The sequence below is a fragment of the Amphibalanus amphitrite genome, unplaced genomic scaffold (assembly GCF_019059575.1).
Source record: "Amphibalanus amphitrite isolate SeventyFive unplaced genomic scaffold, NRLGWU_Aamphi_draft 000046F_arrow, whole genome shotgun sequence".
NCBI classification, from domain to species: Eukaryota; Metazoa; Arthropoda; class Thecostraca; order Balanomorpha; family Balanidae; genus Amphibalanus; species Amphibalanus amphitrite.
In genome coordinates, this window is record NW_024881542.1 from 744,325 (window position 1) to 764,868 (window position 20,544).

At 48.4% G+C, this 20,544-nt stretch overlaps 1 protein-coding gene across 1 annotated transcript in view; it reads right to left on the reverse strand.

Annotated features, from left to right (window-relative positions):
* Positions 1-1,898: 1,898 nt before the first annotated feature.
* Positions 1,899-20,544, reverse strand: part of LOC122377517 — a 35,880-nt gene continuing 17,234 nt past the window's right edge. The window contains exons 8-12 of the mRNA XM_043357606.1: positions 16,286-16,498; positions 5,664-5,803; positions 4,186-4,308; positions 2,797-2,938; positions 1,899-2,533 (exon numbers count right to left, since the gene is read on the reverse strand). Of these exons, the coding sequence (XP_043213541.1) occupies positions 2,177-2,533; positions 2,797-2,938; positions 4,186-4,308; positions 5,664-5,803; positions 16,286-16,498 (975 nt within the window). The 3' untranslated portion in view covers positions 1,899-2,176. The remainder of the gene's footprint in view (positions 2,534-2,796; positions 2,939-4,185; positions 4,309-5,663; positions 5,804-16,285; positions 16,499-20,544) is intronic.

A 20,544-nucleotide genomic window follows, 5' to 3' on the forward strand; every position in this document is an offset into this window, starting at 1 on the left:
CATGTGTGCGGCGTTTGCCAGCTTCTAATGTGTAGGGGGGGGGGGTCGGTTGGACCCCCCCCCTTGCCGTTTGGCCCCTGATCGAGCTAGAGCTTCGCGGAAAAAACGAGCGTGTTGCCCGTGACGAGAGGAAGCCGATGATACCCAAGTTTAAGGTCCTAGGTCATTGGTTGACCTTCCAGGTCAGGTCAATGACCCAAAGTCGGGAAAATCGGGACCTGTTAGAAAGTCGTAAAGTGTGGCTGCTAAGGGGTTTTTCGGGGTGCTGATCACGAATATCGTGTTAGTTTTGATCACAGATGATGTCTTGAAGCATTTAGACCAGGTCGGGTCAGGTCAGGTCAGGTCAACCAGTAGGCGTCGTGACGGGTATTCGTAGTACGTGTCAACCGCCTCTGACAGCTTCGTAACATGTTACGAAGTTACCAAAACTACTTCGTAAATGTTCAAATGGTTGCTAAATTCGAATTCAGCTCCAAAAACTAGCCTAGAAACATGTAAAACTCGAAAAAGTGACCCGAGGTCACCCGAGGTCACCAAAGGTCAATGACCTGACCTGACCTTCAGGTGACCTTGACACACACGGGAGTAACATCAAATCACATGTTTGAACGTTTGAAACCACGAAAAGCTTGCAAACACGCGGCTAGTGCGAGCCGACATACGCGAAATCGCGATTCCGGCCAAATATGGTCTCGGAAAAGAGGTCACAGGTCAAAGGTCATTTGGGTCAGGGTCATGAAATTTTCAGGGTAGGTGTAAAATTGATCAATGTGAGGGTACTGAAAGTTTCGTCGCGATCGGCCGCTTTTTACGCGAGTTATTCGCGAAAAACCATGGGGGGGGTCCATCCGACCCCCCCTACACATGCGAGGGTTAAGCCTATGGGAAAATACTAAATTCGGAAAATACTGGAGATATCCGCTTCGTTCTATCACTTTTGTGCTTTGAAACTACAGTACTTAACAGCAGGTCACTTGGTGCTTCTTTGTTTGGTGTACTTATCCATGGGTCAGGTCAAATGAGGTCAACTGAGGTCAAATGACGTTTTTGCCAATAACTTGACACATAATGACGCTAGAGCTTAAAAATGGTATCATTGTGTTCCTGGTGATCAGCCGAATCGAATGATATGCGATATGATGCAATTTAGTTAGCTTGAACTTAATTTATTAATTTAAGTTTACTTAAAATTTAAGAAAAACTTTAAGTACACTCAAGCAAGCTAAAAAGTATATCGTTCGAGGCGCCTTGACGTGCTGAGTTCACTGGTGCTTTTTTGCTATATCTTAATTAGATCAAAAGTTATAAGCGAAAAACTTTTGACCTGTTTTTAGCGAAATTTTTACATTTATACCCCCCAAAACCCCCCCTAAATATTGACCTAGAGCAACCAAATTTGCACAGGGGCGAGAACTCCAGGGGGCCCACCTACCTACCAAATTTGGTGTTTCTAGGTGCCATAGGAGCCAATCGCGGGGGGGGGGGTCGCATCGACCCCCCCCCTGCCAGGCCGTGTTATGAAAAATGCCCTGCCAGGGCGAGGGTTAAGGCGGTATGCTTCCCTTATCTTTATAAGGACGAGGAAAAGCTCACTGTGCGTCGCAGCACGTCTCACGAGTGCCTAACTGCTCGATTTATTTATGCAAGTCGTTATCATGTCGGGATAACTTCAAGTTCAGGGTCTCAAGAAGACGACACTTACATACTGGGCTGGAGAAGTCGATCAGCTCAACGCATGTCATTGTGCAGTGCATAGCCTATATCATGGTCATTTATGCCCTTGCTGCCGTACTAAATGGCTTTTTCTCCGCGTGAAGTGATGTCGGCGCTGACTTCGGTAATACTCTTTCATATTCAATGTGTAGGTAGTAAGTACACGAGCTCAAAACTATGTGTTAAAAATGATAGGTATATTTCCTTTAACATCATTGTTTCTCCTCAAACATCGGTTGCCATCATTCAGTATTAGCAAGCATCGGTAAACATCGGTTAATATTGGCTAACATGGGTGAATATCGCTGGAACCTTAAAATCGGGTATCATCGGCTTCTCTCGTTACGGGCAGCACGCTCGTTTTTTTTTTCGCGAAGCTCTAGCTCAGTCTCTAGCTCAGTCTCTAGCACCCAGTCTGCCGGCCGGTGACACAGTCCCAGTTGTTCGCTTCCCGGACCGATCACCCGAATGTCGGCCCTCGGACGCTGAGGCCCAGGTAGCCGCCGTAGCCGCCGGCCGTGTCGCCCTTGTGGTACAGTCCGAGCCCCGAGAGCCAGCCGGCCGGCCGCGGCGCCACCGGCTGAGTGTCCAGGAACGGCAGCGTCGATTGCGCCGCGTCCGCGTCCAGGTTGCTGGCCTCGAATTGGACAGTCTGCATGCCGGGCCGGCTGTCGGGCCAGCTGGGCGCCGCCGAGTGGGTGGACGGCACGGGTCCTGAGCGCAGTTTGAGCCGGGACACGCCGACGGCCGGAGGGTGGCCATCCAGCCAGCCGCTGGAGGAGGCCACGAGCGCGCCCGTCTCGGAGATGTTTGTCACCTGGGGGCGCGGCCGGCGAGTCAGAGCAGGGTCACATCGCCGGGATCACATCGCCGGGGTCACAGCGACAGGGTCACAGCGACAGGGTCACAGCGACATGGTCACAGCGACAGGGTTACAGTGACAGGGCCATGACCAGCACTGGGGTCGACTTCACCTGTCATTGGTGGTGGTAACAAAAGTAAGCAAGTAAGTAAGTCAGAGTGGCAAATCTCGCTCGTCTGATCACCCGGCGACCCATCGGACACAATGGCACATCCCACCTGAGCGCGGACGGTCAGATGGCCGCCGACGATGTGGAAGGCCGCTCCGGTGAGCACCTGGTTCTCCTGTCCTCGCAACTCCTGCAGCAGCACACTGCGCTGGGAGTAGGAGAGTCGCACGTAGTCGCGACCTTCCTCGTCCCTGTAGGACGGTACAAGGCACCGGTTAGACGCCTTTTAGCGCGACAGACGAGCGGGCGCGACAGAGCCCTGCACGTGTGAAAGTACGGTGCGGGATCTCCCCTTCTAATCGATCCCCAACGATGCACCAAAGTCTAGTGCAATTGTCCCAGCCGTTGCTGCGATGATAGAACCAGTCCCAGCACTTGTGGACGTGCAGTAGCACCCAAACCATGAGGTATTGACATTAATTGCCTGAGAGGCGTCCATGGAGCAGCAATGGTCACGCCATGCTGTGGATTGCTCATTAAATACATGGTGAAGTAGTTTGGTGAAGCCATTGGTGCAAGGCCATCTATAGAAGGTACAGTCACTCCCCCGCCGACCAATCAGAGACAGATCCTGAGTGACGTCACCCCTGATGCTCGCAAGGGGTACTTCATTCCTTTACAACGTAAAAATGACTAACTTCATTTGAAGATTATTGGTGACACTCTACAGATATCGCTCAGCCGTTGATGTCATTGAAAAGTCCGACCAATTTTCTAGCGATAAAAAAGAGCAGCAATATGCTAAGAAATGGCCGGTTTTAAAGATATAGACGATTTAAAAATCCTCTGCAGTTGCAGGAAAACAACCTAAAAACGCATCGGGCTTATATTTTTACTATGAATAAATCATTTTTCAGTAAGTTTTTAGATATGGTATCGATTTATTCAACAACTTTATTAAAATATTTTTATTACTTGGAACTTTATTTCAAAATAATATTTTCAAAAATGGCAACTGTTGGCAAGTAGCTTTGAATCGATTGTGGCGCACCGCGCCATTATTGTCCTGAGGCCCCCTTATGATGTCATCAAAAGTGGAGTGACATGGGCCTGCATTGGTGAAGTGAAGCAGAGGCAGCGAGGTCACTTAGAGCTTGACCCTTCCGCAAGGAACGAAATAGAAGAAATTTAATTGTATTCTTCGCATGAAAATGAAAGCTCACCATCTCTCATTCGGAAAACTTTACTTTAAACCGCGCATGACTGGGGTGTTTTCCACAATACAGGTGACAGGGGGGGGGGCTCTACAATCTACACAGTCAACTTATTTAGTTATCTCCGAAACTATTGAGCCGATTGTCAAAATTCAAACGGCATCTGAAGACCCTGGACGGAAAATATGTCAATGGTCTGTTGAACCGTGACTGCTAGGAAAAGGTGTCGCCATCTCGTCGAGCCGAGTCGGGTGAGGTGATTGTTGTGAGAGTAGCGCGCTCACCGGTCGGTGTCGATACGCCGCGCGATCGGCTGCCACTGGGTGGTGGACGAGTTGACGTACCCATCCGCAGCGGCCTCAGCCTGCTCCAGCTGGATGTAGAACACGTTGTCCAGCTTGACGAGCCTGAAACAAGCAGATTGACCCGCTCGTTGTAAGCGGGTCTTTCGTGTCCGGTCTCACCGTGTGGGAGGTTATGGTCTTATTTCAGCAAAACCCGCTAATGTCATGAATACTCTATTATCATGCGAACAGAGAGCTGCTGATATAAAAATACCATCAATTACCATTTCCGGTATTTTTAAAAAGCCGATCAATCTCTGTCTGTTGTCTGTCTGTATGTCTCTGTCTGTATGTCTGTCATGCTTGCTCGAATACGCTGCTATTAGTTGATATGTTAATTTGTGTGTTACCTATGGTGGAATACGTTAACGGTTAAATAGCTGTTGCCTGGGGGGGGGGGCGTTAAACGCCCCCACTTTTTTCGTCGGGCCATAGCATAAAAACGGCGCGCCGCAGGCGCGCCAAGTTTTGGGTACCTGTAGGGAATTGGTTGAAGTTTATTGTGACAAAGTTTCAAAAAAATCGGTCGGAAATTTTTTGAGATATTGAGGTTTTAGTGACGTCATGATTTCTGAGTTTTCGACCAAAAACGGCATATGTTCAAAAAATCATATAAAATCACAGAATAGACATACAGACATGCCGTAAACGCCATTAGACTCCCAATACCATGAACAATCAAATGGCTATCTTCGATCATTGATTATTGTTCCGCATTTTCCAAAATCCTGAACTGAATCTTGGCAATTTCTCGTGACTACTTCACGACCATGATACATGCATTTCTTAAATTGAACTTTTTGAGCCAAACACGTACAAATATGATAAAATGAATGTCACCATCGTGTTCTACGCCCCAAATTACCCATAAAACATGTGTCACAGGCTGCGAATATCAGTCTCGATTTTCGGGGATATGTGCTTACCCGGTTGACCTGACCTTGACCCTGACCTATGCTTGACTGACTCCTACATTGAGCTGACACTCTTGTAGGCCTTATATGATGGATTGTGCACCGTTTTGACAGAGTTTATGACGAGAGGCGCCCATTGCGAAGCCCTGAAGTCGATGCTACTGAAAGCTCGATTTCAGGTGTTTGACCTGACCTTGACCCGACCTGTGACATCAAAATTCAATTTTAAAGTACTCATCTGAAGCGTCTCGTCGCGTTCTTTCGTTTGCCGCCTCGTGCGTTTCGCTGCGCCTATCGGTTCTCGAGTTATCGGCTGGGGGCGTTTAACGCCCCCCCCCCCCCAGCAAACGGTGGGTGGCGGAATACCCCAGCAACTGCCGGGTTAATGGCATGTGCCAAAGAATGCGCGAGCCACCGTCGTTATCATCAGATAGTTTTAAGTGACCCTCTTTGACATACCGGTGACTTGCGGCATCGCAGCTGACCCCTGCAGCGTGACCTCACCTGACCCCTGTGACGATCTTGTTCTGGGCGACGTCGGCCGTTGCGGGCAGCAGGCTGAAGTAGCGAGCCGAGTCCGTGTCTTCATCGCACAGGCAGAAGCATGTTGAACAGTGCACGAACAAGCCCCATAAGTCCCACACCTGCAGTACGGATGTAGGTCGCTTTATTACCTCCACACCCAATGCGTACCCTGCATCATACATTTTTGCCCGTTGCCAACGGGTCAATGACTCAATATACAAATGATTTAACCCACGCCAGGTCGGTGCTCGACGCCAACCGCACCGGGCCTGGGGGGGGGGGGGGTATCAGAGCACTCCCGCCCCCTTCAAATCTGCTCCTGGGCCATGTAGCGACACGTGGTAAGCGCAATTCGAAGCGGCATGTTTGAGGAGACGTTCGTCCAAATCAGGCGCCTTTGAATTTTTCCCATTGGCTTTGACTTAAAATGAATAGGGCGCAAAACTGACCTGACCTTAAGTCTGTGATTTGCCTCCCCAGGGGGTCCGGAAGCGGTGGGGAGTATGTTTAAAAAAAAATATGGTTTAATAAAATTTCGTCCATCGGGGGTGTTTTTCTTTCCGAGATGGTTGCCGACCTGCGCCGTGCTCTGGAACAACCTCAGGTGAGTGTTTTCGGCTGGTAGATCCTCAAATGGTTGATTAACGAGTTGATTTTCTTGCTGTTTGATTTCTCTCTTGTTCAAACGTAATTACACACCCATTTTTCAATTGATGATCGGTCCGTTGGCTTCAAGCTGACCGATTCCTTTCCGCCACCGTTCCTTGCACCTGGGGCTCGTCACAAACAATATTTATAATGAGGCTGGCTTGTCGCTTGTCAACATATAGTCTTCCTGCCTGGGATGGTGTCTGCATCGTAAGGAATTTTGGGATGTGGAGGTCTCCCTCTATCAACAATTTTTTATGCCTCCCGTAAGGGTCAGCCCTTAGCCACCGTCTAATATAGATTAATTACTGATCAATCCCTCTGTTTCTCCCCCTTTTCTTCCTATTTAAAAAAAAATCACTTACATCCCCGTTTGAGGTCACCTTTATGCTGAGGGTCAAATCTCCCGCTGGTCCTTACTCTACCGATGCATACATCAATCTGTTCACCGACGCACACTTCCTTTCATACAACGCTCATCCCGCTACAATGAATTTCCTTCCGAGTTGACCTTTCGGCCCCTCCCAGCAATAATTCTACTCCCTCCAGCGGTGCATAGAAGTGCCATAAACGTAAGTTTTGCTTTTTTTGGATTCCGTGCTAAATGTAATGGGAAAAAATAATTATTGTCTCAATCTTACCTCACAACGACTTATTGCGCCCTATTGTAACCTTGGATCTCTTGGTGCCCGTCCTAGCACCCTCCTTTGGCCCCTCTCGGCCCATTTAGCCTAGAACCCTACATCACTTGACCCGGATTACTTGTCTAAAGGTACGACGCAGTGTAGCGACTGGTTATTAGCGTTCGTCGACGGGTGTGACTGGTTCTTTCTCTCCTGCCGCTCGCGGCACGTCTCTGTTTCCCTACTAAAACCCCGCGGCCGGACGTTGGTTACTGACCCTTGCAGCCCTTCTGTGAGAGACCGTCTTACGCGTTTTCACCTAACGAACCGGTGGACACCACCCCTGCCGCCCCGACGACCGCAGTCTCACTGGGCTCATAGACAGGTACAGGTCTCGCGAGATTAAGCGGTAGGTTTTGCACTTTTACATTTCCGGTTATATCTCAGAAACTAATCGATCTACGATGAAGCCATTTTACACGATCATGGCCGGCTTGTTACCCAACAAGTCGATCGCATCTTCAACACTTAAAAGCTTAAAACGACGAAGATATAGCCTGAAGTACACTAAATTTTCTAGGTGCAAAACCTACCGCTAAAACCCGCGAGACCTGTACCTACTCAGTACTCTCATGCAGTCATGGCACCCGCAAGTGGCGCCTTGAATCATTGACCGGTGTGATTCGAAAGACTCCATGACCGAATCTATCCTGCAATTATATCCGACCTGAACTGAATTCTGCCCAACAATAGTACAACCACCCATTCTTATTGTGCAGTGAATTCACACTTGAACCTCACACGTGGGTCTAGCAGGGCAAACAAGCGAATTGTGTGAGGTGTCTTACAAAATTTTACAAAAAGGGCAGTCAATATATCATTTGAAATTGAACCGAGTCCGGAGAATCAAATTGAGGCAATCTGTGCGCACACATTACTTACCAGTTCGCCACAAATACTTACGAACGAAGAGCTGTTGCGATAAGACTCGGATCAAATATTAAATTCATATTGCACTGTAAAAAAATGTCACGAGCCAATTCTATGACAAGGAGTGGGTTACACGGTCGTCCATTGTACCTTGCTGTTATATATAGGGACATTATCAGCCTGAGAGTTGTTAGTTAAAGAGTGGCCTCGTGAAACAATTGGTTACAAACGGTAACCTAATAACTTAAATGCTTCCCTAACACCCCTTCCTGCTTATCAACAGATTTCGCGCTGTGTCGGAAAACTACGCATAGTCTCATAAGTAAATCCGCCAGAAGCTTGTTGCATGCTAGTTACATGCGTGTTTCATTATCGTGTCATATCATTATTATGTCGGCTAATGAGGCACCGCCCTGCACGTGCTTTAAATATAATCCTGCGCACACGCCACCTAGTCGGAAACTCATCATCGGACTAGTCCTGGTAGGGTTTTCGTGTTGCCGAATGAGGCGAAACGACTTTGATTCGGTAGTGCCTCATAAATTCCTGCTACGGTGAGCAGCGACGAGTCTGAGACTGCTTCTAAAACGCGTCCTTCACTTCCGGCGCGGGGCCGTCATTTCCGGCCGCCATTGTTCAGTTCTGCGGCTGCCGGCGGTTGGTGCGGTTGTGTTGTGGCACGGTGCGTTGTGAAGTTCTCGGACTGGGATATTTCGAAGGTACGTTATATTGTATGATATTCACGTAGCAATGGGCGACATTTTATTTATTTTGTAATATTCTGAACACATGTTGCGTCATAGAATTCACCCCTGACCGTTGTGGGCCACTGTTTCGTTTGAATTCCGACTATTGGAAGACGGACTTTCTTTCAGTTGCTGTCTAGCATTTTTTCCAAATGTGTAAGCTACACATATTGCCTCACATTGATTTATCTTATACAAAAGTCAGTTGATGTAGATAATAAAGCCATCCTCACTGATATTTTAAAATCAGCAGTTAATTTTCTTTTCTGTTTGCAGAGCTGCTTAAAGTTGTGGGAGACTGAGGCATGAAGGTATACCGGAAGCCAGCGATATTTCTGTTGGTAAGCCTCGCCCAGAAAAAAAATACTTGCTTGAATCTGCGAAGTATGGCAAATATTTGATGGACTGCACAGTGCACAATGTACCTGACATGGCAGGATCAACTTGCTCACTCGCCTGTTGTAAGTGCCGTTGCGTCAGAGCCCGTGGAAGTGCCCGATCGTGTCTCATGCAACCGTATTATTTTGTGAATGTTATTGGTGGTTACTCGAATCAGCTTTTGCACCACTCCACTATGATATTGTAATATGTATATTTTAGATATTTTGTATCGTATGCTAATAAGTAATAAACGTTATTTTTGGTTATGTTTTTTTTTGTAACGTGGCTGGCACGCTGTCGTGGCTGTCGGAGGGGCGGCTGGGGAGAAGGGGGGGGGGTGACGCAATTGAGCTAGTATTACTACTGGGCAGCAATAGCAGGCGCTAGCTGGTTGGGTTACCAGGCGAGTCCTGCTAAGGAGCCTGATCGGCGTACCGATCTGCTGGTTTTGCCCTCGTTTTCAAACGAGGTACCGAATAACGAAACGAGGGGCTGACACGGGGGTGCTCGGTTTATGAGGCGTGGGCTTGTCAGTTACTAACGAAACAAGCTTGTACCCTCTTACTAGCTAAATATGAGGCGATTTTTACACGTCGCTGCATGCTCATTTTTGCGCCAGCGGTTATCCTACAAGGGGCTTGTAAGATTTTTTTACAGTGTGGTAACGCCACCCAATTTAGAATGAAAACTGATAAATTTCCTCAATCCACGCCGAATCCACGCTGCGGCAAAACCCAACATTTGAAAACCGGCGTTGTTCAAGGTTAGGGGATTGCGAGATCAAGATATGCCAACCGAACACGATCAAGTCACCGATATCAAGCTTCCGAAAAATACATCTCATACACACTGTTACCCTTATCAACTGTTGAAAGCGTAGTGGGAGCATTGAGTGTGGGAGGCTGTCGCATCAGCGCCGCGGGCAGCATCGGCCGGCCGCCGACTGCCCTGTCCTCTCCGGGGTGGACGGAGACCCACGTCTGGGATACGACTACGAGCGTCCCCGGCGGCCGTTTGTCCCAGTTCTGGGGCCATGCCGGCGCGTCGGACGGCACGGAGGGGAGTCGGGTCGTAGCCATGTGACTGCACGGTGGTGTATAACCCGCGCCCTGCTGGGGTTTTTCGCGAATAGCGCCGCCGTTTTTGGTACACCTTATCATACATCAATTCTACACATGTTGTGAAAATTTCAGACCAAGGTCATTCAAGGTCAGGTCACCAGGTCACTTGAAGTGACCTAACCTAATAAAAAGTTTCAATGTCTGTCATAGCTATACCGAGTGATCGATCGCTTTGAAACTTTCAGCGATTGCTAAGAGCAATAGCACGTACAAAATGTTGATCTCAGAATTTTGATATCGATGACCTAAGGTCAGGTCAATTTTGCGACCTCCCCATTATAAGTCAATGGGAGAAAATTGAAATGCGCCTCTTTTGGACGAAAGACATTATAAACACTCCCAAACACTGAATTACAAGTGGTTTAGACACACTGAACATGAAAATGGTGTCCGTGACCCCTGTTTATGCCCTGAGGCCATCTTAGGTCACGAATGGTATCTAACAGTTTTTCGCAAATAACTTTTTATAGAGGCATGCTAGAGCGATGAAAACGCATTAGATGTGTTCAGCTCGACGATACGGATCGACTGATATGCAGCATGACCCTTTCAGGTCAGATCATGACCTTGACCTGAGGTCAAATTTTCAAGTCGACCTTTCAAGGTCAAGTTATAGTTCAATCGATGCGTCTTGACAAGAGGAACACGATGCCGGTAAAAGTAAGCTCGTGCAAGGCTTGGGTCAAAAGTTATTGCAGAAAAACTGTTTCCAAAAAATCGGCTATTTTTGCAGTCTTTGCCCCCTGCAGGCAAAACCGTTGACGTTAGGTCAAATCTGAGAGAATTACTCAGAAAGGGCGTTAATAGGGCTATCGAATGCGCTTTTCTGCGGCGCTGTAGCTCTATTGGTTCCCGAGTTATACGTTGTCATCTTGGAAATTGTCGACATTTGACTTGGAAATCGGCGAAATTTTGCCTTCAATGACCTCTGGTGACCTGGCCTTTGACCTGACCAAAAAATTGACTGAAGCGATTTCGTCATTATTTTTGACGCTCTTTCGAACACCGCCTTCCGCGTATCGCTACGTGGCCCAGGAGCCGAGTTAGAAGGGAGGTGTTCAGACCCCCCAGCAGGGCGTGGAAATCCAGGACCCCCAGCCGGGCGCGGGATAAGGTCGTTCGATGAATACAGATTGACTTGTATTGGAGAAGCAACCTTTTACAGAAAGTTTAAAGGCGATGGTTTATTGGGTGTACATAGCTATAACGTCTAACGAGCATTCTAACTTTTCAGAGGTGAGGTGACCGGAGACAGATGACCTCACCTCGAGCTATCTGCAGTCTGCACTGTAAAAAGATGTTTACTAATTTACTAGTTATCCCGTATCCCAGGGGCGTAGGAACGTCATGAAAAGTGGGTGGGCCGCCCTGTCAAGGGGCCTCCTTTTCCAGGGGGCCTCCTATTTTCAGGGGCCTCCAACTTTTGCCTCGTCCTGCTGGCTGCTTTCAAGTATGACCTCTAAATCTAGCTTCTGAGATCGGGCAGATGTGCCCAGGGGCGTAACCGCTTAAGCGAACAGTGCGGAAAGTCCGCACCATTTTTAACCCGCGCCCCGTAGGGGGGGCCGAAACGGCCCCCCCCCTGTCCTTTTCGGTCGATATCTCCTAAACGGCTGGAGATATCGCCACGAAACTTTTAGGACCCCTCCGGGCATCAATTTTACACATTGTGACCAAAAATTTTTTTCAGAGGCTATGATAGGTTGGCCACAAATGACGTCAGAGTGACGTCATGTTCTGTCATTTTCGACCGAAAAAAGACCTTCGCGAGAAGACCTGTCAGGACTACAGCTTTGAAGATACAGAAAAATGATCAAGGCATAAAAGGTGTAGAATTGACAGGGCTACAAAACTGCTATCTCGAATTTTTGAAATTTTTGAGTTTTGACCCCCAAAAATCAAAAAAGCATTTTTTTGGATATATTCGCCAAAAAATCCAAAAAGTTTTTTGAGTTTCGAAAAAAAACGGAATATATGTGATAGTGCCTACCGTCTTCTATCTACATACCAAATTTCAGATCGATACCTCGTTTTTTGGCCATGTTATAGCGAAAAAACTGTTCAAAAATGATGACGTCAAATTTTCAAACTCAATTTTTGGCAATTCTAGAACTCGTAGAGCAAAACAAAGACCACCATTAGACTCCCCGTGACGAGCTGCATCGAATAAATACCCATTTAATGCAAAAATATCAACTTTGAAATTTGACCTAATTTGACCTGACCTTGACCTGACCTTCACAAAAACGTGACCTAGGCTGGCCCCAAAGGCTGCCTAACCCACATAATCGCATTTGTCATGTAAAATGGACCATAAAACATGTATCACACGACACATTCATATTGTGACCCCCGGTGACCTGACCTCGCTGTGACCTGACCTGGTATCAGTGACCTCAGATAGCAAAGTATGTGTTTGACGAACAATGTACCATCGATGGTTTTCAATAAATTACCAATTTACTCGCTTTCACAGCACATTTCTTGAATTGCCTGTGAACGGGTAAAATCTGACCTTTGACCTGACCTGTGACGTCATCGGTTTGACCTAGGTCAATGAAATTTGGTCACAAGGTAGTTACCGGGTGGGGCTATCGAACGCCGTTTGAATTTTGAAAATCGGCCGGTAACTTTCCGAGATCTTAGGGGGGGCCGAAACGCCCCCCCCCCCTACGGGTGGTAGGGTCCGCCGGTAGCCCTACGGGGCGCGGGTTAAAACTTGTTCTCCCTCCGATGTTTTAGAATCTATTTGCCGCAAGCGGCGCATTACCCCTGAAAACCCTTACACAAATGTCTTCCTCATAGGCGCCCTCTTTAGCATATAAGCGCCCTATGTACACTGTACAGTCATCAGAGACATCCCTATATGTCCCACAGTCGCCCCGTTGTCGCATACAATGTGCGCTTATCATAGGCGTCTCTCTTTTATGGACACTTGAAGGCGCCTCTCTTTGCCATGCCGGCGCCCCTGTTTCTTATGAATGCACCCCCATGGCATTGATCAATTGCATTTGCAGACCTCTATTGCATGTGGACGCCCATATATGTAGGCCTCAGAGACGCCCCTCTTTCGCATTGAGGCGCCCCTATGGGCTTCATAGGCGCCCCTCTATTGCACGTAGGTGCCCTACTGTCTCAGAACCGCTCCCCTTTGGCATGTAGACGCCCATCTTTCGTACGGAGGAGCCGCTGTGGTTCTTAGAGGAGACGGCATGGTGCTCCCAGACGCAGATGGGGCTCTCGGAGTCGACAGTGTGGGACCTTCAGTCGCTGATGGGTGCCCGCCAGATGTGGACCCTCGGAGACGCCGGTATGGGGCCCTCAGAGATGCCGGTATGTGGCCCTTAGAGACACCGGTGTGGAACCCTCAGATACTTCAGTGTGAAGCCCTTACAATTGCTGGTGTGGAGCTATGAATGCGCTGGCTTAAATCCCTCAGAGGCCCGTACATGGACATTAGAGCTCAGTGAGAGCTTGTGTGGTGCCTTCAGTGGCCTTGTGGAGCCGTTAGACATCAACATGGTGCTCTCAGGAGCCGGTGAGTCCTCAGAGTCATAGACATAGACATAGACATAGACATTTATTAAGGCGATCCACAGTGCTTGTGGCTATTACCACCTCTCGTCAAAGATACAAAGTCATAAAAAGTATGGGATGGAACTTACACGCACACAGGTGAATGGGTCAAATCGATAAAACGTCACAGTACGGTATAAAGTAAACATTAGTCCGGTGGTTTAGATAGGTAACGTTTGAGGTGGTGAGGGAACCCGGTCACAGGAAGCTCAGTTAGTATCGATGGTAGTGGGTTGAAGAGAGCAGGACCGCGACAACAGAAGCGCCTCTTCCCCATTTCGGTACGTGACCGGGGCACATAGAGGTCGCGGTCCTGGCGAGTCGTCCTGGTCAGTGTCCCCAAGGCTTCGCGCCTATTTGCGACAGTAACAAAGCCCTCGGCTAAAGCTTGGGGCTCGCCGTGATTGCGCACCTTTTGTACGAGACAGAGAGTGTGATAAGATGCCAGCTTCTCCGCGCTGAGTCAACCCAGCTCCTCAAGCAGGTGCGATACATGATCATGCTTTTTCACCAGTGTGGGGCCTTCAGAGCTCCGAGATACTGGTGTGGGGCCCTCAGAGGTGTCGGTGTGGGTCCTTCAGATGTACCTATAGAGCCTTGAGATGCACAGGTGTGATGGCCCACAGAGGCGCCGGTGTAGGGCCCCCAGAGCCACCGATATATGGCCCTAAGAGACACTAGTATGACCCTCAAAGGCGCCGCTGTGTGGCGCTCATAAACACTGGTGTGGAGCCATCACAGGCGGGTGGAGCCGTTAGAGGCCGGAAAGGGCCCTTCGATGCCTACAAGGAGCCTTCAGAAGCCGGCGTGGCACCCTTATGGGGATAAGCGTGTCTACTTAGGAGCCCTTGAGGTGCTCTCATGATCTCTGTGGGGCCCTATCGAGCCGAAATATGGCCACGGCCAGTTGCCGCCGCATGGCTCTTCGGACTATCATTCTCAGGGGCCTCATCTGCCTAGTTTGAATAGAAGGGCCTCTCAGACCATCAGTATCATGGGCCTCCTCTGGCTAGCATAAATTAGAAGGGCCTGTTAGACCATCAGTCCTATAGGGACCTCCTCTGGTTAGTATAAATAGAAGAGCCGCTCAGACCATTAATCTCAGGGGGCTCCTGTCGACAGTATAAATAAAAGGGCCTCTAAGACCACCAGGGGCCTCCCTAGAAAAGTGTAAATGTGGATAGAGGGCCCCCTCAGATTCATTAGGAGTGGACTTCTCTGACTATCAGTCTCAGGGGCCTCTTGTGGCCATTATGAATATAAGAGCCTCTCAGACCATCGGTCTCAGGGGCCTCTTCTGACTAGTGTGGATAGAGGGCCCTCCCAGACTACCGGTTTCAGGGGCCTCCAGTGGCCAGTTATATGAGCAGAAGGGCCTCACAGCCATCAGCCTCGGGAGCCTCTTCTGACTGGTGTGAATATGAGGGCCTCTCATACCATCAGTCTCAGGAGCCTCCTCTGCCTAGTGTGAATATAAGGGCTTCCCTGGCCATCAGTCTCAGGGGACTCTTCTGACTGGTGCCGGATTGAGGGACCTCCCAGACCGAAAGTTTTGGGGGTCTCCTGTAGCCAGTATGAATAGAAGGGCCTCTCAGTCCATCAGTCTCATGGGCCTCTTCTGCCTGGTGTGATTATAAGGGCCTCTCAGGTCATCAGTTTCAGGGGCCTCCTCTGACTACAGTGTAGATGGATAGACCTCCCAGACCATCAGTCTCAGGGGCCTCTTCTGACTACTGAGGATAGAGGGGCCTCCTCTGACTAGTGAGGGTAGGGGGCCTCGGCTAGACCGCCAGTGTCAGGGGCCTATTCTGACTAGTGTGGATGGAGGGGCCTCCCAGACCATCAGTCTCAGACCTCTGACTAGTGTGGATAGAGGGGCCTCCCAGACCGCCAGTGTCAGGGGCCTCCCCAGACCAGTGTGGATATTGGGACCTCCCCAGATCCACGAGGGCCTCTCAGGCCATCAGTCTCAGGGACTTCGACTGACAAATATGAACAGAGGGCCTCCTTGGATCCATCGCGGCACCTTGGAGTCCGTGCGTGGGGATTCGTGGAACTTATTTTTACCGAGTTTGTTTATTCTGGAAGGTGACGACGTCCTCTCAAATCGAGACGAGGGGCCTCGAGTAAAAAGTGGGTGGGCCAAAACACATGGTTGGCCCCCCCACCTCGAAAAGTGGGTGGGCACTTGCCCACCTGGCCCCCCCTGTTCCTACGCCTATGCCGTATCCGGCCACTTTTCACTAATAAAATGCGAGTTGACTTGGAGCCTACTCACATTTTGTTAGTAAAGTGAAGTCTACTCGCATTTTGTTAGTGAAAAGTGGCCGGAAGAAATTAGTAAACATTTTTACAGTGTGGGTCTGACATTTTGACAACATGCGCGGAAAAGATGAAAAAACAGGTGTGTCAAAAACCGCCGCCGCCCTTTTCGAGATATCCGTGGAAGCCCGCAGGGGGTGCCCGAACAGCCCCCGGCTCGGTGCGTGCTAACACAGCCATAGCATGTCGTAAAACACAAAATCAGTGTGTCTTCGAGACAAAAGTCAATTTGCTTCCGGTGCAGAGTGGCTCACCTCGGATGTGTCGATACAGCTGCCCAGTGCGCTGTCCTCCTTCCGTCCGTAGATGCGGCCGTCCGAGTCCTGGATCCAGTTGTACCGTCGGCCCGTGTTGGGGTCCGCGTTGCACAGCGTGGCCGCCGACATGACATAGCGACAGTCGTGCAGTGTACCGCGGCAGGGCCGTTTCTTGCAAAGCTTGTACGATGAAGAGCAACTATCAGTGCACTGAAAACAATGTCGTGACTTAGCCCACGCCCTTATTGGTGTTTTGCCAGCCCCAGCCGCTAGCGTATAATATATAGGGGAGGGGAGGGCCTTGGTACTTACCTAACACCTTGCCGTTTGGCCCATGACCATTGACCAGGCCAGAGCTTCGCGGAAAAAAACGAACGTGTTGCGAGTGACGAAAGGAAGCCGACGATACCACATTTTTACTCGCGCCGTCCTGGTGGTCTGAGTTTTCCGTGCTGTGCTAGGGGAAGGGGCGTTTTCACGCCCCCCACATCTTAAGTCTAAACTCGGCTCAGCTGGGCCATATAGCAACACATTTGAAGCGGCATTTGAAAGAGCGTAAAAAATAATTCCTTCGGTCATTTTAAGGTCATGTCCAAAGTCAGGTCGCCAGAGGTCATCAAAGGTCAAATTTTGCCTGTATTTCAATAATTTTCGAAAAGCCGGCACCTAACCCGCCTTTAGCTGATGGAGGGAGTTTAACTTTAACCTGCCGACTTTTTGCAATAACTCGGAAAATAATCACGTGATTAACCTGACATTTGCTATAGCTTGTCCTGCATCAATTTTACATTGGTTGTAGAAGTTTTGACCGAATTCATTGAAAGAACTTTGAGTTATGACCGGTTTTATAACGTCACTACACGCCAGTTTCGGCCGAAAAGAGGCATGGAGTAGGTATACGCTCTCTAAAAAGCGTAGGGGAGAGTGGGGCTAGTTGTTACAGGGGTAAGTTGTTACAAAGGAAATATCTTTAAAAGTACTCTTGATATGGCGCCAATATTTACGCTAGCAGAAAGGTTACGCACATTTTACATGTCACTGCAGGCTCAGACCTGGTGGAACGCCATGTCGCCCTGTAGGCGCACTGGGGTAAGTTGTGACAGCAAAAGTATTTTTTGCTGGCCAACACTTAGGGTCGTTTTTTTTTGTCAATGTTATTTGTGTAAGAATGTTGAATGTATGTTCACAAAATTAAGCGATGATTTCTTTTGTAAGATCACCAAGTAAAACGCACTAGCCTCTTCATGTAAACAAACATTTGAGTTCAGTCTTGTGAAAGTCGGCCGCCGCAGGGCCGGGGCATGTTTAAAGATGGCTACCCAAGACTGCTTATAGCGTGCTCCATTTCACCTGGGCGTAAATTTCGTGCAGAAAATCAAACTCCGGTCAGTATGGCAATGCATGGTGCCCTTGGCGTCGCAGTAAAGGCAAATCAGAGATTGAGCCATGTTTAATGAGCCTTTTCATGCGTGTGGAGTACAGTAATGGTTTATGCTTTATTGTTCTTGCCTTTCAATGAGAAAGGAAAGCATGTTTAGTAGGTATTATCCATTAGGGAGGCCAACGATCGGTTCCGATAGGACGGCCAATGACCGTTATAATGATAAAGAAACTACGAAAAAAGAAGTGTAACATGTTACCCCCAGGGGCGTCGCCACGGATTTTTGAGTGCGGGGGTCGGGTTTCCGGTCTTCGTCTTGATGGGTAGGGGTGTTTTTAGCCAAGTTTTTAGCCACACTCCCGGTTTTTTCGTGTGCACGGAGAAAAACCTCGGCGCAGCGCCGCGAAAGCAGCGGTATATCTTATTGTACATCATTTTTGCATCGTGCATAAAAATCAAGCAGAGGTCACCTGAGGTCAGGTCACAATGTCATGTCAAGCTCTGTTTTAATGCCTCTTAACCCTCGCCCATGTAGGGGGGGGGGTTGGTGCAACCCCCCCCCTGAGGTTTTTCTTAGCTACACGCCGAACCGTTTCAGATAGCCTGCTCAAATTTTCAGTACCCTTTGGGGCATCCTTTGCGCAACTTTTGGTAAAAAATTTTTGTCAAGGTCATGTCAGGTCACGGAGTTATGACGTCATAAAGGGAACAACCTCCGGTCAGATTTACGCTAAACTGGAGATTGCTTCACATTGGTATAAATGTCGACTGACCTGACACACTGATGGATTGTTTTAGAATCACAACTGGCTGATTTGACATTGGCACAATGTCCGTTGACATTTTGAAGGTTAATAAAGGTCAAGGTCAGGTCAGTGACCTCGGTTGACCTGTAATGACTTCTTGCACTTGTATGCCTTTTCGGGGTATTTTGATGCCCTGAATTCGAATTTGCTATCCATTTCAGGCATCGTCGGTTGTTTCTTGTAGTTCATTTTGGGTCAGGGTCAGGTCAGTGACGTCACACGCCTGACGTGACCCAATGCACAAATGACCTTGCAGACTTCCGATGCTCCCAACGCATCATTTTTAGAGTTATGACATCGAAATATACACCAAACGATAGAGAATTGATCAAGAATCACGATAGTGAAGGTTTCAAGTCGATATCTCTTACCGTTTTGCCACAATCGGCGCGGAAATATGAAAAAGTTGGATTTTTCCGAAAATTTGACCTTTGACCGGTCATAAGTACCTAGGTCAAATGTTGACCTAGGACCAAAAAATATACCACCAATCGCGAGATCTCGTTGAGAGCAATCCGTTGGTCTTTTCCGCTAAGCTCTACGACGCTCCGTTTTCAAACGCCAGGGGGGGGGTCGCACCACCCCCCCCCCCCCTGCATGGGCGAAGGTGGCAAAACACCGTTTACGGGCGAGGGTTAAAACTGCAATCTTGTCATTCCTATAGATTATCTCCTGACTCCTATAAGTCTGAAATTTGGTGTAATGAATGGGATTATAAGTGCCAACAGTTCATGAATCTGGGATTTTACATCTGAGAAGCGAAGTCAGGTCAAATAGGTATGTGACCTCACCAATCATGATAAGATATGGGAAAAAGCACGATGCCCTCTGCTTTGAAAGAATATGCTAAAAACGTTAGATACTGTTGTAGCCATGGCACCTTGTTCATTTTAGTGATAAGGTGCAGCTAATGACCAGTGGTGACTGAAATGGTCAGTCATTAGGTCATCAAAGGTCTCTAACACATTTTCGACAACAACTTTTGATGGAGACGTTGTAGAGCGATGACAGCACCTGGAGTGTGTTCAGCTCAGTAACACAGATCGATCCATATGCAGCAGGTTCTTTTCCGGTCAGGTCATGACCTTTACCTGATGTCAAGTTTTCTATTCAAGTTTTTAAGCTCAAATTGTAAGCCATGCGACGTGTTTCGACGAAACAAAAACGATGGTGATAACATGAATATCATGCACATTCACTGAATCATAGGTTGTTACAGAACAAATGTTTCGGCAAAATCCGTCAGTTTAGCTGTTTGGACTCTATGGTACACAAGCCATAGACCCGAAGTCATATCTGAGGCGAAGTTGGCGAAAGAGCTTTAAAAAGCTATCGAATACGCTTTCTGTGTTGCTGTAGCTCTTATTCGTATTTTGCGGGTCGCTAAGGTAAAATGTTTACCAACGTAACGCATAAGGCATGCTTTCGGCCCCTGATCGAGGTAGAGTTTCGCGGAAGAGCGAAAATGCTGCCCGTGATGAGAGAAAGCCGATGATACCCAATTTCAAGGTCTTGGCCGGGTCATCTTAGGTCAACGCCCAAAAGTAGGAAAAATCTGGCCGCCTGCTAGAACTTAGTGAGCCGTAGCTGTTATCGGGGTCCCGAGTACGAGTTCGATGTTAGTCTTGAACAAAGATGATGACTCCATGCATTTTGGGTAGATCGGGTCGGGTCAGGTCAGGTCGACCATCAGGCTTCCTGCCGGCCATCTAGAGTGGGTGACTGACAACCACCAACGATAGCTTCGTAACATGTTACATAACCATCATTTATCAAAACTACTTCAAACGGTTCAAACGGGCGCTAAACTCGAAATCAGCCCCAAAAACCACACTTGTAAGTGGAAGCAAATAAAACTCAAAAAAGGTAACCAAGGTCATCCATATTCGAATCATGGGGCCATTTTTTTTAGAATAGGTGTACAATTCATTAACTCGAGGTCACTGGAGGTTTCGTTGCAATATACTCCTTTTTGCGCGTCTTATTAGGAAAGCCCCAGAGGGATCCACCATCTGACCCCATTTCCCCTATGCAGGCAGGTCCGAGGGTAGCAGGGCTGAGGCTAGCCA